The sequence below is a fragment of the Oncorhynchus nerka genome, linkage group LG2, assembly GCF_034236695.1.
Source record: "Oncorhynchus nerka isolate Pitt River linkage group LG2, Oner_Uvic_2.0, whole genome shotgun sequence".
In the NCBI taxonomy this organism is placed as follows: Eukaryota; Metazoa; Chordata; class Actinopteri; order Salmoniformes; family Salmonidae; genus Oncorhynchus; species Oncorhynchus nerka.
Genome location: NC_088397.1, coordinates 90,322,501 through 90,340,542, shown reverse-complemented (window position 1 = coordinate 90,340,542; position 18,042 = coordinate 90,322,501). Strand labels below are relative to the sequence as shown.

At 50.4% G+C, this 18,042-nt stretch overlaps 1 protein-coding gene across 1 annotated transcript in view; it reads left to right on the top strand.

Moving 5' to 3' along the window:
* grip2b (glutamate receptor interacting protein 2b) overlaps positions 1 to 18,042 on the top strand; it is a 154,122-nt gene that overhangs the window by 22,791 nt on the left and 113,289 nt on the right. The window contains exons 8-9 of the mRNA XM_065021964.1: positions 1,018 to 1,165; positions 10,723 to 10,892. Of these exons, the coding sequence (XP_064878036.1) occupies positions 1,018 to 1,165; positions 10,723 to 10,892 (318 nt within the window). The remainder of the gene's footprint in view (positions 1 to 1,017; positions 1,166 to 10,722; positions 10,893 to 18,042) is intronic.

Genomic DNA, 18,042 nt, shown 5'->3' with positions numbered 1-18,042 from the left:
AGCAAGCCACACCCACTAAGCCTGGAACAGGGAGAAGTACTCCCCCCAGTCTCCCTTTAGACAGGGTTCTCTGACATGGTAGAATGATGTACTGGGACTGGGTCCCAGGCAGACACAGCAGACTAACTCATTCACAAAAGGTTGCGTGTTCTCTTCGTATATATCAAATCCGCTGAAAGTAAGCCCCCCTATTGAGTACAGTGTGTGGTAAATGGTAAATATGCTTAGCTAGCTGCAGATCTGTGGTTAAAAAATGAGACAATGGAAACAGCCGTTGTTGTCTTTTACTCCTCCAACAACCATTCCCTATCATCTAATATTACAACCAACTACCACCACAGAATATTACAACCAGCTACCACCACAGAATATTACAACTAACTACAACCACAGAATATTACTACAACCATCTACCACCACAGAATATTACAACCAACTACCACCACAGAATATTACTACAACCAACTACCACCACAGAATATTACTACAACCAACTACCACCACAGAATATTACTACAACCAACTACTACCACAGAATATTACAACCAACTTTGAGTATAGTGTACAAAAACATGAATCAATATCTGCATTTGCCTGGCTGCTGTACTGCTGGTTTTCATGCTTCCTCTCTAATCAGAGACTGAGTCAGACCTCTCTGGACAATTAATGACAATAATTGACCAATTATTTCCAGGTGGAAAAGTAAAGCAGCGGCACTTCTGTAGCTCGAGGGCCTGAACCGAACCGCCCTGGACTATAATGGCTGATAATTGTCCCATGTTCCTGCTGTTAACTCCTGATTATAATAACATTCTGGGAGGTGGACTCTGAATGCCATATCATTCTCATCATACAGTTGCAGGCACTAAAACATTGTTAAAACCCTGTACTGTGGAACAGCTTTTTTCTGTCTAATTATCAAAAGGAAGTGCACGGGCATTGCATGAATATTGTGATAATTGTTCTACCAATACTACCGCAACTGTATTCAATTCAATCTTAATTTGTGCCTTTCAGATACTGTGATGAATGCATCTGGTCCCCTATTGGTGGAGATCGCCAAATCACCGGGGGCAGCTCTCGGTATCACCTTGACAACCGCCACCCACAGGAACAAACAGGTCATCGTCATCGACAGGATCAAAGCAGCTAGTGTGGTGGACAGGTGAGCTGACAGACCCACAGCTAGAGTGGTGGACAGGTGAGTTAACAGACCCACAGCTAGAGTGGTGGACAGGTGAGCTGACAGACCCACAGCTAGTGTGGTGGACAGGTGAGCTGACAGACCCACAGCTAGAGTGGTGGACAGGTGAGCTGACAGACACACAGCTAGAGTGGTGGATAGGTGAGTTAACAGACCCACAGCTAGTGTGGTAGACAGGTGAGCTGACAGACCCACAGCTAGTGTGGTGGACAGGTGAGCTGACAGACCCACAGCTAGTGTGGTAGACAGGTGAGCTGACAGACCCACAGCTAGTGTGGTAGACAGGTGAGCTGACAGACCCACAGCTAGTGTGGTAGACAGGTGAGCTGACAGACCCACAGCTAGTGTGGTGGACAGGTGAGCTGACAGACCCACAGCTAGAGTGGTGGACAGGTGAGTTAACAGACCCACAGCTAGTGTGGTAGACAGGTGAGCTGACAGACCCACAGCTAGTGTGGTGGACAGGTGAGCTGACAGACCCACAGCTAGAGTGGTGGACAGGTGAGTTAACAGACCCACAGCTAGTGTGGTAGACAGGTGAGCTGACAGACCCACAGCTAGAGTGGTGGACAGGTGAGCTGACAGACCCACAGCTAGAGTGGTGGACAGGTGAGCTGACAGACCCACAGCTAGTGTGGTAGACAGGTGAGTTGACAGACCCACAGCTAGAGTGGTGGACAGGTGAGCTGACAGACCCAGAGCTAGAGTGGTGGACAGGTGAGCAGACAGACCCACAGCTAGAGTGGTGGACAGGTGAGCTGACAGACCCACAGCTAGAGTGGTGGACAGGTGAGCACACAGACCCACAGCTAGAGTGGTGGACAGGTGAGCAGACAGACCCACAGCTAGAGTGGTGGACAGGTGAGTTGACAGACCCACAGCTAGTGTGGTAGACAGGTGAGCTGACAGACCCACAGCTAGTGTGGTGGACAGGTGAGTTGACAGACCCACAGGTAGTGTGGTGGACAGGTGAGCTGACAGACCCACAGCTAGAGTGGTGGACAGGTGAGTTGACAGACCCACAGCTAGAGTGGTGGACAGGTGAGCTGACAGACCCACAGCTAGAGTGGTGGACAGGTGAGTTGACAGACCCACAGCTAGAGTGGTGGACAGGTGAGCTGACAGACCCACAGCTAGAGTGGTGGACAGGTGAGCTGACAGACCCACAGCTAGTGTGGTGGACAGGTGAGTTGACAGACCCACAGCTAGAGTGGTGGACAGGTGAGTTGACAGACCCACAGCTACAGTGGTGGACAGGTGAGCTGACAGAACCACAGCTAGTGTGGTGGACAGGTGAGCTGACAGACCCACAGCTAGAGTGGTGGACAGGTGAGTTGACAGACCCACAGCTAGAGTGGTGGACAGGTGAGTTGACAGACCCACAGCTAGAGTGGTGGACAGGTGAGTTGACAGACCCACAGCTAGTGTGGTAGACAGGTGAGCTGACAGACCCACAGCTAGTGTGGTAGACAGGTGAGCTGACAGACCCACAGCTAGTGTGGTGGACAGGTGAGTTTACAGACCCACAGGTAGTGTGGTGGACAGGTGAGCTGACAGACCCACAGCTAGTGTGGTAGACAGGTGAGTTGACAGACCCACAGCTAGAGTGGTGGACAGGTGAGTTGACAGACCCACAGCTACAGTGGTGGACAGGTGAGCAGACAGACCCACAGGTAGTGTGGTGGACAGGTGAGCTGACAGACCCACAGCTAGAGTGGTGGACAGGTGAGTTGACAGACCCACAGCTAGAGTGGTGGACAGGTGAGCAGACAGACCCACAGGTAGTGTGGTGGACAGGTGAGCTGACAGACCCACAGCTAGAGTGGTGGACAGGTGAGTTGACAGACCCACAGCTAGAGTGGTGGACAGGTGAGTTGACAGACCCACAGCTAGTGTGGTGGACAGGTGAGTTGACAGACCCACAGCTAGAGTGGTGGACAGGTGAGTTGACAGACCCACAGCTAGAGTGGTGGACAGGTGAGCTGTCAGATCCACAGCTAGTGTGGTAGACAGGTGAGTTGACAGACCCACAGCTAGAGTGGTGGACAGGTGAGTTGAGAGACCCACAGCTAGCGTGGTGGACAGGTGAGCTGACAGACCCACAGCTAGAGTGGTGGACAGGTGAGCTGACAGACCCACAGGTAGAGTGGTGGACAGGTGAGTTGACAGACCCACAGCTAGAGTGGTGGACAGGTGAGTTGACAGACCCACAGCTAGAGTGGTGGACAGGTGAGCTGACAGACCCACAGGTAGAGTGGTGGACAGGTGAGCTGACAGACCCACAGCTAGTGTGGTAGACAGGTGAGCTGACAGACCCACAGCTAGAGTGGTGGACAGGTGAGTTGACAGACCCACAGCTAGTGTGGTAGACAGGTGAGCTGACAGACCCACAGCTAGTGTGGTAGACAGGTGAGCTGACAGACCCACAGCTAGTGTGGTGGACAGGTGAGTTTACAGACCCACAGGTAGTGTGGTGGACAGGTGAGCTGATAGACCCACAGCTAGTGTGGTAGACAGGTGAGTTGACAGACCCACAGCTAGAGTGGTGGACAGGTGAGTTGACAGACCCACAGCTAGTGTAATTGGACAGGTACAGTGGTGGACAGGTGAGCAGACAGACCCACAGGTAGTGTGGTGGACAGGTGAGCTGACAGACCCACAGCTAGAGTGGTGGACAGGTGAGTTGACAGACCCACAGCTAGAGTGGTGGACAGGTGAGTTGACAGACCCACAGCTAGAGTGGTGGACAGGTGAGTTGACAGACCCACAGCTAGTGTGGTGGACAGGTGAGCAGACAGACCCACAGCTAGAGTGGTGGACAGGTGAGCAGACAGACCCACAGGTAGTGTGGTGGACAGGTGAGCTGACAGACCCACAGCTAGAGTGGTGGACAGGTGAGCTGACAGACCCACAGCTAGTGTGGTAGACAGGTGAGTTGACAGACCCACAGCTAGAGTGGTGGACAGGTGAGTTGACAGACCCACAGCTAGAGTGGTGGACAGGTGAGCTGACAGACCCACAGCTAGTGTGGTGGACAGGTGAGCTGACAGACCCACAGCTAGAGTGGTGGACAGGTGAGTTGACAGACCCACAGCTAGAGGGTTGGACAGGTGAGTTGACAGACCCACAGCTAGTGTGGTGGACAGGTGAGCAGACAGACCCACAGCTAGAGTGGTGGACAGGTGAGCAGACAGACCCACAGGTAGTGTGGTGGACAGGTGAGCTGACAGACCCACAGCTAGAGTGGTGGACAGGTGAGTTGACAGACCCACAGCTAGAGTGGTGGACAGGTGAGCAGACAGACCCACAGGTAGTGTGGTGGACAGGTGAGCTGACAGACCCACAGCTAGAGTGGTGGACAGGTGAGTTGACAGACCCACAGCTAGAGTGGTGGACAGGTTAGTTGACAGACCCACAGCTAGTGTGGTGGACAGGTGAGTTGACAGACCCACAGCTAGAGTGGTGGACAGGTGAGTTGACAGACCCACAGCTAGAGTGGTGGACAGGTGAGCTGTCAGATCCACAGCTAGTGTGGTAGACAGGTGAGTTGACAGACCCACAGCTAGAGTGGTGGACAGGTGAGTTGAGAGACCCACAGCTAGCGTGGTGGACAGGTGAGCTGACAGACCCACAGCTAGAGTGGTGGACAGGTGAGCTGACAGACCCACAGGTAGAGTGGTGGACAGGTGAGTTGACAGACCCACAGCTAGAGTGGTGGACAGGTGAGTTGACAGACCCACAGCTAGAGTGGTGGACAGGTGAGCTGACAGACCCACAGGTAGAGTGGTGGACAGGTGAGCTGACAGACCCACAGCTAGTGTGGTAGACAGGTGAGTTGACAGACCCACAGCTAGAGTGGTGGACAGGTGAGTTGACAGACCCACAGCTACAGTGGTGGACAGGTGAGCTGACAGAACCACAGCTAGTGTGGTGGACAGGTGAGTTGACAGACCCACAGCTAGAGTGGTGGACAGGTGAGTTGACAGACCCACAGCTAGAGTGGTAGACAGGTGAGCTGACAGACCCACAGCTAGAGTGGTGGACAGGTGAGTTGACAGACCCACAGCTAGAGTGGTGGACAGGTGAGTTGACAGACCCACAGCTAGAGTGGTGGACAGGTGAGTTGACAGACCCACAGCTAGTGTGGTGGACAGGTGAGCAGACAGACCCACAGCTAGAGTGGTGGACAGGTGAGCAGACAGACCCACAGGTAGTGTGGTGGACAGGTGAGCTGACAGACCCACAGCTAGAGTGGTGGACAGGTGAGTTGACAGACCCACAGCTAGAGTGGTGGACAGGTGAGTTGACAGACCCACAGCTAGAGTGGTGGACAGGTGAGTTGACAGACCCACAGCTAGAGTGGTAGACAGGTGAGCTGACAGACCCACAGCTAGTGTGGTAGACAGGTGAGTTGACAGACCCACAGCTAGTGTGGTGGACAGGTGAGCTGACAGACCCACAGGTAGAGTGGTGGACAGGTGAGCTGACAGACCCACAGCTAGTGTGGTGGACAGGTGAGCTGACAGACCCACAGCTAGAGTGGTGGACAGGTGAGTTGACAGACCCACAGCTAGTGTGGTAGACAGGTGAGCTGACAGACCCACAGCTAGTGTGGTGGACAGGTGAGCTGACAGACCCACAGCTAGTGTGGTAGACAGGTGAGTTGTCAGACCCACAGCTAGTGTGGTAGACAGGTGAGCTGACAGACCCACAGCTAGTGTGGTGGACAGGTGAGCTGTCAGACCCACAGCTAGTGTGGTGGACAGGTGAGCTGACAGACCCACAGCTAGTGTGGTGGACAGGTGAGTTGTCAGATCCACAGCTAGTGTGGTGGACAGGTGAGCTGTCAGACCCACAGCTAGTGTAGTGGACAGGTGAGCTGACAGACCCACAGCTAGTGTGGTGGACAGGTGAGCTGTCAGACCCACAGCTAGTGTAGTGGACAGGTGAGCTGACAGACCCACAGCTAGTGTAGTGGACAGGTGAGCTGACAGACCCACAGCTAGTGTGGTGGACAGGTGAGCTGTCAGACCCACAGCTAGTGTAGTGGACAGGTGAGCTGACAGACCCACAGCTAGTGTAGTGGACAGGTGAGCTGTCAGACCCACAGCTAGTGTAGTGGACAGGTGAGCTGACAGACCCACAGCTAGTGTGGTGGACAGGTGAGCTGTCAGACCCACAGCTAGTGTAGTGGACAGGTGAGCTGACAGAACCACAGCTAGTGTGGTGGACAGGTGAGTTGACAGACCCACAGCTAGAGTGGTGGACAGGTGAGTTGACAGACCCACAGCTAGAGTGGTAGACAGGTGAGCTGACAGACCCACAGCTAGAGTGGTGGACAGGTGAGTTGACAGACCCACAGCTAGAGTGGTGGACAGGTGAGTTGACAGACCCACAGCTAGAGTGGTGGACAGGTGAGTTGACAGACCCACAGCTAGTGTGGTGGACAGGTGAGCAGACAGACCCACAGCTAGAGTGGTGGACAGGTGAGCAGACAGACCCACAGGTAGTGTGGTGGACAGGTGAGCTGACAGACCCACAGCTAGAGTGGTGGACAGGTGAGCTGACAGACCCACAGCTAGAGTGGTGGACAGGTGAGTTGACAGACCCACAGCTAGAGTGGTGGACAGGTGAGTTGACAGACCCACAGCTAGAGTGGTAGACAGGTGAGCTGACAGACCCACAGCTAGTGTGGTAGACAGGTGAGTTGACAGACCCACAGCTAGTGTGGTGGACAGGTGAGCTGACAGACCCACAGGTAGAGTGGTGGACAGGTGAGCTGACAGACCCACAGCTAGTGTGGTGGACAGGTGAGCTGACAGACCCACAGCTAGAGTGGTGGACAGGTGAGTTGACAGACCCACAGCTAGTGTGGTAGACAGGTGAGCTGACAGACCCACAGCTAGTGTGGTGGACAGGTGAGCTGACAGACCCACAGCTAGTGTGGTAGACAGGTGAGTTGTCAGACCCACAGCTAGTGTGGTAGACAGGTGAGCTGACAGACCCACAGCTAGTGTGGTGGACAGGTGAGCTGTCAGACCCACAGCTAGTGTGGTGGACAGGTGAGCTGACAGACCCACAGCTAGTGTGTGGTGGACAGGTGAGTTGTCAGATCCACAGCTAGTGTGGTGGACAGGTGAGCTGTCAGACCCACAGCTAGTGTAGTGGACAGGTGAGCTGACAGACCCACAGCTAGTGTGGTGGACAGGTGAGCTGTCAGACCCACAGCTAGTGTAGTGGACAGGTGAGCTGACAGACCCACAGCTAGTGTAGTGGACAGGTGAGCTGACAGACCCACAGCTAGTGTGGTGGACAGGTGAGCTGTCAGACCCACAGCTAGTGTAGTGGACAGGTGAGCTGACAGACCCACAGCTAGTGTGGTGGACAGGTGAGCTGTCAGACCCACAGCTAGTGTAGTGGACAGGTGAGCTGACAGACCCACAGCTAGTGTGGTGGACAGGTGAGCTGTCAGACCCACAGCTAGTGTAGTGGACAGGTGAGTTGTCAGACCCACAGCTAGTGTGGTAGACAGGTGAGCTAGTGTGGTAGACTGACAGACCCACAGCTAGTGTGGTGGACAGGTGAGCTGTCAGACCCACAGCTAGTGTGGTGGACAGGTGAGCTGACAGACCCACAGCTAGTGTGGTGGACAGGTGAGTTGTCAGATCCACAGCTAGTGTGGTGGACAGGTGAGCTGTCAGACCCACAGCTAGTGTAGTGGACAGGTGAGCTGACAGACCCACAGCTAGTGTGGTGGACAGGTGAGCTGTCAGACCCACAGCTAGTGTGGTGGACAGGTGAGCTGACAGACCCACAGCTAGTGTAGTGGACAGGTGAGCTGACAGACCCACAGCTAGTGTGGTGGACAGGTGAGCTGTCAGACCCACAGCTAGTGTAGTGGACAGGTGAGCTGACAGACCCACAGCTAGTGTAGTGGACAGGTGAGCTGTCAGACCCACAGCTAGTGTAGTGGACAGGTGAGCTGACAGACCCACAGCTAGTGTGGTGGACAGGTGAGCTGTCAGACCCACAGCTAGTGTAGTGGACAGGTGAGTTGTCAGATCCACAGCTAGTGTGGTAGACAGGTGAGCTGACAGACCCACAGCTAGTGTGGTAGACAGGTGAGCTGACAGACCCACAGCTAGTGTGGTGGACAGGTGAGCTGACAGACCCACAGCTAGTGTAGTGGACAGGTGAAACACGCTCTTCTTACTGCATCCACAATCTGACAAACAGATCAACAGTCTCCCTGTCACAGATCAACAGTCTCCCTGTCACAGATCAACAGTCTCCCTGTCACAGATCAACAGTCTCCCTGTCACAGATCAACAGTCTCCCTGTCACAGATCAACAGTCTCCCTGTCACAGATCAACAGTCTCCCTGTCACAGATCAACAGTCTCCCTGTCACAGATCAACAGTCTCCCTATCACAGATCAACAGTCTCCCTATCACAGATCATCAGTCTCCCTATCACAGATCAACAGTCTCCCTGTCACAGATCAACAGTCTCCCTATCACAGATCAACAATCTCCCTATCACAGATCAACAGTCTCCCTATCACAGATCAACAGTCTCCCTATCACAGATCAACAGTCTCCCTATCACAGATCAACAGTCTCCCTATCACAGATCAACAGTCTCCCTATCACAGATCAACAGTCTCCCTGTCACAGATCAACAGTCTCCCTATCACAGATCAACAGTCTCCCTATCACAGATCGACAGTCTCCCTATCACAGATCAACAGTCTCCCTATCACAGATCAACAGTCTCCCTGTCACAGATCAACAGTCTCCCTATCACAGATCAACAGTCTCCCTATCACAGATCATCAGTCTCCCTATCACAGATCAACAGTCTCCCTATCACAGATCAACAGTCTCCCTATCACAGATCAACAGTCTCCCTATCACAGATCAACAGTCTCCCTATCACAGATCAACAGTCTCCCTATCACAGATCAATAGTCTCCCTATCACAGATCAACAGTCTCCCTATCACAGATCAACAGTCTCCCTATCACAGATCAACAGTCTCCCTATCACAGATCAACAGTCTCCCTATCACAGATCGACAGTCTCCCTATCACAGATCATCAGTCTCCCTATCACAGATCGACAGTCTCCCTATCACAGATCAACAGTCTCCCTATCACAGATCAACAGTCTCCCTATCACAGATCAACAGTCTCCCTATCACAGATCAATAGTCTCCCTATCACAGATCAACAGTCTCCCTATCACAGATCAATAGTCTCCCTATCACAGATCAACAGTCTCCCTATCACATCATTTCATTCAACAGATACTGTATACAGTTCAGCAAAGCAGTGAGCAGCAGTGATTCAGGAGAGCACACTTACTCCTCCCCACCTCTCTCTCTCTCTCTCTCTCTCTCAATTCAATTCAAGGGGCTTTTCTGGCATGGGGAACATGTGTTAACACTGCCAAAGCAAGTGAGGTAGATAATATATAAAGTGAATATAAGTTAAATAAACTATAAAATTAACAGTTAACATTACACATACAGAAGTTTCAAAACAATAAAGACAATCCAAATGTCATATTATATAAATATACAATGTACAAATGGTTAAAGGACACAACATAAAATAAATAAGCATAAATATGGGTTGTATTTACAATGGTGTTTGTTCTTCACTGGTTGCCCTTTTCTTGTAGCAACAGGTCACAAATATTGCTGCTGTGATGGCACACTGTGGAATTTCACCCAGTAGATATGGGAGTTTATCAAAATTGGGTTTGTTTTCTAATTCTTTGTGGGTCTGTGTAATCTGAAGGAAATATGTGTCTCTAATATGGTCATACATTGGGCAGGAGGTCTCTCTCTCTCTCTCTCTCTCTCTCTCTCTCTCTCTCTCTCTCTCTCTCTCTCTCTCTCTCTCTCTCTCTCTCTCTCTCTCTCTCCTCTCTCTCTCTCTCTCTCTCTTTCTCTCTCTCTCTCCCTCTCTCTCTCTCTATTTAATTCAATTCAACTCAAGGGGCTTTATTGCCATGGGTAAAATATGTTAACATTGCCAAAGCAAGTGAAATAGATAATATACAAAAGAGAAATAAACAATGAACAGTAAATATTACACTCACAGAAGTTCCAAAAGAATAAAGGCATTTCAAATGTCATTATGTCTTTTTGCTTTGTTGTAAGAATGTGCAAATGGTTAAAGTACAAAAGGGAAAATAAATTAACATAAATATGTGTTTACAATGGTGTTTGTTCTTCACTGGTTGCCCTTTTCTTGTGGCAACAGGTCACAAATCTTGCTGCTGTGATGGCACACTGTGGAATTTCACCCAGTAGATATGGGAGTTTATCAAAGTTGAGTTTGTTTTCAAATTCTTTGTGAATCTCTTTCTCGCTCCCCACTCTCACTCCCCCCCCCCCCCACCCTCACCCTCCTCTCTCTGTCTCCCTCTTACTCCTCCCCACCTCGCTCTCTGTCTCTCTCTTCCCACACTCGCCCCCCCCCCACCACCACCTTCCTCCCTATGTATCAGGAGTGGAGCCCTCCATATAGGAGACCACATCCTGTCCATCGATGGGACCAGCACGGAGCACTGTTCAGTCCTGGAGGCCACACAGCTATTAGCCAGCACCTCAGACCAGGCCAAGCTAGAGATCCTCCCCGCCCACCACAGCAGACTGCCCAGCAAACCCCAGGACACTGGTGAGTGAAGACACGTTGATTTTACTGTCCAAGTGGGGAACAAAGAAAACACTATTTTCCCTAACCCCTAACCCTAAAACTAACCTCTAACCCTAACACTAACCCCTAACCCTAAAACTAACCTCTAACCCTAACCCTAAAACTAACCCCTAACCCTAAAACTAACCCTTAACCCTAAAACTAACCCCTAACCCTAAAACTAACCCCTAACCCTAAAACTAACACCTAACCCTAAAACTAACCCCTAACCCCTAACCCTAAAACTAACCCCTAACCCTAAAACTAACCCTACCCGTAACCCTAACCTTAACCCTAACCTTAACCCGTGCTAGGTTAGTTAGCCAGCTATTGTCGTTCTTTTAACGCAACGTAACGTAATCAACACTGCTAGCTAGCCAGCTAGCCCCGAATAGCAGCACAGTAGAAACTATTACACTCAACGGAACGACTTGATTAGTGTAGTGTCAACAACGCAGCCAATGCCAACTAGCCTACTTAGTCAACAACGCAGCCTCTGCCAGCTAGCCTACTTCAGCAGTACTGTATCATTTTAATCATTTTAGTCAATAAGATTCTTGCTACGTAAGCTTAACTCTCTGAACACTCGTGACGTGTAGTCCACTTGTCATTCCAATCTCCTTTGCATTAGCGTAGCCTCTTGTGTAGCCTGTCAACTATGTGTCTGTCTATCCCTGTTCTCTCCTCTCTGCACAGACCATACAAACGCTCCACACCGCGTGGCCGCAGATCCACCTAATCTGGTGGTCCCAGCGCGCACGACCCACGTGGAGTTCCAGGTCTCCGGTAGCCTCTGGAACTGCCGATCTGCGGCCAACAAGGCAGAGTTCATCTCCAGCCTATGTCTCCCTCCAGTCCCTCGACTTCTTGGCACTGACGGAAACATGGATCACCACAGACAACACTGCTACTCCTACTGCTCTCTCTTCGTCTGCCCACGTGTTCTCGATCACACCCCGAGAGCTTCTGGTCAGCGGGGTGGTGGCACCGGGATCCTCATCTCTCCCAAGTGGTCATTCTCTTTTCTCCCCTTACCCATCTGTCTATCGCCTCCTTTGAATTCCATGCTGTCACAGTTACCAGCCCTTTCAAGCTTAACATCCTTATCATTTATCGCCCCTCCAGGTTCCCTCGGAGAGTTCATCAATGAGCTTGATGCCTTGATAAGCTCCTTTCCTGAGGACGGCTCACCTCTCACAGTTCTGGGCGACTTTAACCTCCCCGCCTACCTTGACTCATTCCTCTCTGCCTCCTTCTTTCCACTCCTCTCCTCTTTGACCTCACCCTCTCACCTTCCCCCTACTCACAAGGCAGGAAATACGCTCGACCTCATCTTTACTAGATGCTGTTCTTCCACTAACCTCGTTGCAACTCCCCTCCAAGTCTCCGACCACTACCTTGTATCCTTTTCCCTCTCGCTCTCATCCAACACTTCCCACACTGCCCCTACTCGGATGGTATCGCGCCGTCCCAACCTTCGCTCTCTCTCCCCCGCTACTCTCTCCTCTTCCATCCTATCATCTCTTCCCTCTGCTCAAACCTTCTCCAACCTATCTCCTGATTCTGCCTCCTCAACCCTCCTCTCCTCCCTTTCTGCATCCTTTGACTCTCTATGTCCCCTATCCTCCAGGCCGGCTCGGTCCTCCCCTCCCGCTCCGTGGCTCGACGACTCATTGCGAGCTCACAGAACAGGGCTCCGGGCAGCCGAGCGGAAATGGAGGAAAATCCCGCCTCCCTGCGGACCTGACATCCTTTCACTCCCTCCTCTCTACATTTTCCTCTTCTCTCTCTGCTGCTAAAGCCACTTTCTACCACTCTAAATTCCAAGCATCTGCCTCTAACCCTAGGAAGCTCTTTGCAACCTTCTCCTCCCTCCTGAATCCTCCTCCCCCTCCCCCTCCTCCCTCTCTGCAGATGACTTCACAACCATTTTGAAAAGAAGGTCGACGACATCCGATCCTCGTTTGCTAAGTCAAACGACACCGCTGGTTCTGCTCACACTGCCCTACCCTGTGCTCTGACCTCTTTCTCCCCTCTCTCTCAGATGAAATCTCGCGTCTTGTGACGGCCGGCCGCCCTACAACCTGCCCGCTTGACCCTATCCCCTCCTCTCTTCTCCAGACCATTTCCGGAGACCTCCTCCCTTACCTCACCTCGCTCATCAACTCATCCCTGACCGCTGGCTACGTCCCTTCCGTCTTCAAGAGAGCGAGAGTTGCACCCCTTCTGAAAAAAACCTACACTCGATCCCTCCGATGTCAACAACTACAGACCAGTATCCCTTCTTTCTTTTCTCTCCAAAACTCTTGAACGTGCCGTCCTTGGCCAGCTCTCCCGCTATCTCTCTCAGAATGACCTTCTTGATCCAAATCAGTCAGGTTTCAAGACTAGTCATTCAACTGAGACTGCTCTTCTCTGTATCACGGAGCGCTCCGCACTGCTAAAGCTAACTCTCTCTCCTCTGCTCTCATCCTTCTAGACCTATCGGCTGCCTTCGATACTGTGAACCATCAGATCCTCCTCTCCACCCTCTCCGAGTTGGGCATCTCCGGCGCGGCCCACGCTTGATTCGTCCTACCTGACAGGTCGCTCCTACCAGGTGGCGTGGCGAGAATCCGTCTCCACACCACGTGCTCTCACCACTGGTGTCCCCCAGGGCTCTGTTCTAGGCCCTCTCCTATTCTCGCTATACACCAAGTCACTTGGCTCTGTCATAACCTCACATGGTCTCTCCTATCATTGCTATGCAGACGACACACAATTAATCTTCTCCTTTCCCCCTTCTGATGACCAGGTGGCGAATCGCATCTCTGCATGTCTGGCAGACATATCCGTGTGGATGACGGATCACCACCTCAAGCTGAACCTCGGCAAGACGGAACTGCTCTTCCTCCCGGGGAAGGACTGCCCGTTCCATGATCTCGCCATCACGGTTGACAACTCCATTGTGTCCTCCTCCCAGAGCGCTAAGAACCTTGGCGTGATCCTGGACAACACCCTGTCGTTCTCAACTAACATCAAGGCGGTGGCCCGTTCCTGTAGGTTCATGCTCTACAACATCCAAATGCAGAGTCGACCCTGCCTCACACAGGAAGCGGCGCAGGTCCTAATCCAGGCACTTGTCATCTCCCGTCTGGATTACTGCAACTCGCTGTTGGCTGGGCTCCCTGCCTGTGCCATTAAACCCCTACAACTCATCCAGAACGCCGCAGCCCGTCTGGTGTTCAACCTTCCCAAGTTCTCTCCCGTCACCCCGCTCCTCCGCTCCCTCCACTGGCTTCCAGTTGAAGCTCGCATCCGCTACAAGACCATGGTGCTTGCCTCGGAGCTGTGAGGGGAACGGCACCTCAGTACCTCCAGGCTCTGATCAGGCCCTACACCCAAACAAGGGCACTGCGTTCATCCACCTCTCTGGCCTGCTCGCCTCCCTACCACTGAGGAAGTACAGTTCCCGCTCAGCCCAGTCAAAACTGTTCGCTGCTCTGGCCCCCCAATGGTGGAACAAACTCCCTCACGACGCCAGGACAGCGGAGTCAATCACCACCTTCCGGAGACACCTGAAACCCCACCTCTTTAAGGAATACCTAGGATAGGATAAAGTAATCCCTCTCACCCCCTCCCCCTGAAAAGATTTAGATGCACTACTGTTCCACTGGAGGTCATAAGGTGAATGCACCAATTTGTAAGTCGCTCTGGATAAGAGCGTCTGCTAAATGACTTAAATGTAAATGTAAATGCAAACTCCTAACCCTAAACCTAACCCCTAACCCTAAAACTAACCCCTAACCCTAAAACTAACCCTACCCTTAACCCTAACCTTAACCCCTAGTCCCTAACCCTAAAACTAACCCTACCCTTAACCTTAACCCTAACCTTAACCCCTAGTCCCTAACCCTAAAACTAACCCTACCCTTAACCTTAACCCTAACCTTAACCCCAAACTCCTAAACCTAAACCTAACCCCTAACCCCAAACCCTAATTGTAGCCCTAACTGTCAACCTAACCCCTGAGCCTAATATAGTATTGTTCCTATTGGTGACCTGCAAAATATCCACACTTGTCAGAGTTTTCCTTGTTTTACTAGCCTTGTGAGGACTTTTGGAACCTAAAATGATAGTAAAGTTAGACTATACAGACAGACAGGCACACACACACACACACACACACACACACACACACACACACACACACACACACACACACACACACACACACACACACACACACACACACACACACACACACACACACACACACACACAAACATACAGTCATCAGGGACAGTCCTGTGATCTAACTTGCCGTCAGTTGTCTTAATTAGCTGTGCTGAACTTAATGGTTCCCCATGAGTATTACATTGAGAACAAGATTTAATCAGAGATGCGCATAGCCATTAAAAAATCATAAAATCTCAGTCAGAGGTAGAAAACTGAGAGCCCTGCTACCGTGTAATATGTACAAAAAGCAAGTGTTTGCATTTATAGCACAACCATGACATATTTCATGCATCCATTCCTGCTTTGGATGCTAACTATCTAAGACTAGAGCCTTTTATTCTCTATTTCGGTTAGGCCGGGGTGTGACTAGGGTGGGTGATCTAATGCATTTATTTCTATGTTGGCCTGGTATGGTTCCCAATCAGAGGCAGCTGTTTATCATTGTCTCTGATTGGGGTTCATATTTAGGCAGCCATTTCACCACTGTATTTTGTGGGTTCTTGTTTGTGTGTTGTTGCCTGTGAGCATGGATTGTTTTTTGTGAGTTTCCTGTGGAACCCAAATCACGCTGCATGTTGGTCTGAGTATATCTCCAGTTCGTACGACGATCGTGTCACACGGACACTTAAAAAAACGACGCAACATTTCTTGAAATCAATGGCGGCCATTATTTGAGTTGAAGCGAGAGAAAATTAACTCAGACTTTGGAAATAAATGTTGCCCATTCACATCTCATATGTTGCCTGACCACAATATTGCATCTTGAAAACGTTAATAAATACATCCTGTGTTCATTTTGGCATGTTTACATGCCTACAATACCCACTGTAGTGTGCGTAGAATGCACACTATAGGCAAAAGGCAAAAACTCGCTAACTGCTACTATTGACTAGCTAGCTTTCCACAAAGAATTGGTAGCTAGCTACCCACGATTAATTGACATCTACGTTGCTTAACATTAATTTAAGGTTATTTGTCTTTTTAACTGGCTGGTTAGCTAGATTATTACAATTCACATATAGCTACAGTATCTGTTAATTATGAAGTAAAACGTATGCTTTGTGTATATCTTGTTTCATCTCTATTGTCCTGACTGGAAGAAGGGTCAGTGAATGGGGAGGTGCATCGTGAGGTAATACAATAGGGGGAGGTGCATCGTGAGGTAATACAATAGGGGGAGGTCCATCGTGAGGTAATACAATAGGAGGAGGTGCATCGTGAGGTAATAGAATAGGGGGAGGTGCATCGTGAGGTAATACAATAGGGGGAGGTGCATCGTGAGGTAATACAATAGGGGGAGGTGCATCGTGAGGTAATACAATAGGGGGAGGTGCATCGTGAGGTAATACAATAGGGGGAGGTGCATCGTGAGGTAATACAATAGGGGGAGGTGCACCGTGAGGTAATACAATAGGGGGAGTGCATCACAAATGTCATGTTTTATGTGTTCTCCACACTCTCGTCCTCACAAGAACGTACTCAAGAGAAAGTCCTCTGAGAATTCACTTGGAGCATGAGAGTGTGGAGCACGGTAGTATGCATACTGAGAAACATCCAGGGTCTATACTACAGTTTTCATGAGCTTGAACACAGGGTAGATACTACAGGGTTAATACTACAGGGTAGCTACTATAGGGTAGAGACTACAGGGTAGATCCTACAGGGTAGATACTACAGGGTAGCTACTACAGGGTAGAAACTACAGGGTAGATACTACAGGGTAGATCCTACAGGGTAGATACTACAGGGTTGATACTACAGGGTAGATACTATAGGGTAGAGACTACAGGCTACTACAGGGTAGATACTACAGGGTAGAAACTACAGGGTAGATACTACGGGGTAGCTACTATAGGGTAGAAACTACAGGGTAGCTACTACAGGGTAGATACTACGGGATACTACAGGGTAGATAATACAGGGTACTACATGGATGATACTACAGGGTAGATAATACAGGGTACTACAGGGTAGAAACTACAGGGCACTACAGGGTAGATACTACAGGGTAGATACTACATGGCAGATACTACAGGGTAGACACTACAGGGTACTACAGGGTAGATACTACAGGGTAGTTACTACAGGGTAGATCCTACATGGTACTACAGGGTAGATACTACAGGGTAGAAACTACAGGGTAGATACTATAGGATACTACAGGGTAGATAATACAGTGTACTACAGGGTAGATACTACAGGGTAGATACTACAGGGTACTACATGGTAGTTACTACAGGGTACTACAGGGTACTACAGGGTAGTACAGGGTAGAACCTACAGGGTAGCTACTACAGGGTACTACAGGGTAGATACTACAGGGTAGATACTACAGGGTAGCTACTACAGGGTATAACCTACAGGGTAGCTACTACAGGGTAGATACTACAGGGTATAAACTACAGGGTAGCTACTACATGGTAGATACTACAGGGTAGTACAGGGTAGATACTACAGGGTAGCTACTACAGGGTAGATACTACAGGGTACTACAGGGTAGACACTACAGAGTAGATACTACAGGGTACTACAGGGTAGATACTACAGGGTACTACAGGGTAGACACTACAGGGTAGATACTACAGGGTACTACAGGGTAGATACTACAGGGTTGTGTGATTACGTGATGAGAACCCCCATTGCCCTGTTAGCTGTTATTGTTCAGGTTATTTGTTTCACTCCTGTCTTCTCTAACATCCACAACACAAATCAGATCTGTGATATAACATCAAACCATGAACCGTGTCCTTCTCACCTCATAGTTAATTAAACGTTTGACGTCGCCTTAAAAAATAAAGACTGTTCTAATCTTCTTATGAGATTTGAGCTTTCAACTGTCACTTCAGCATGTGTAGCTGACTCCCTGGTCATCATATCTGGCTGGTGTAGTCACTCTCACTATGGGGAGTGTGTG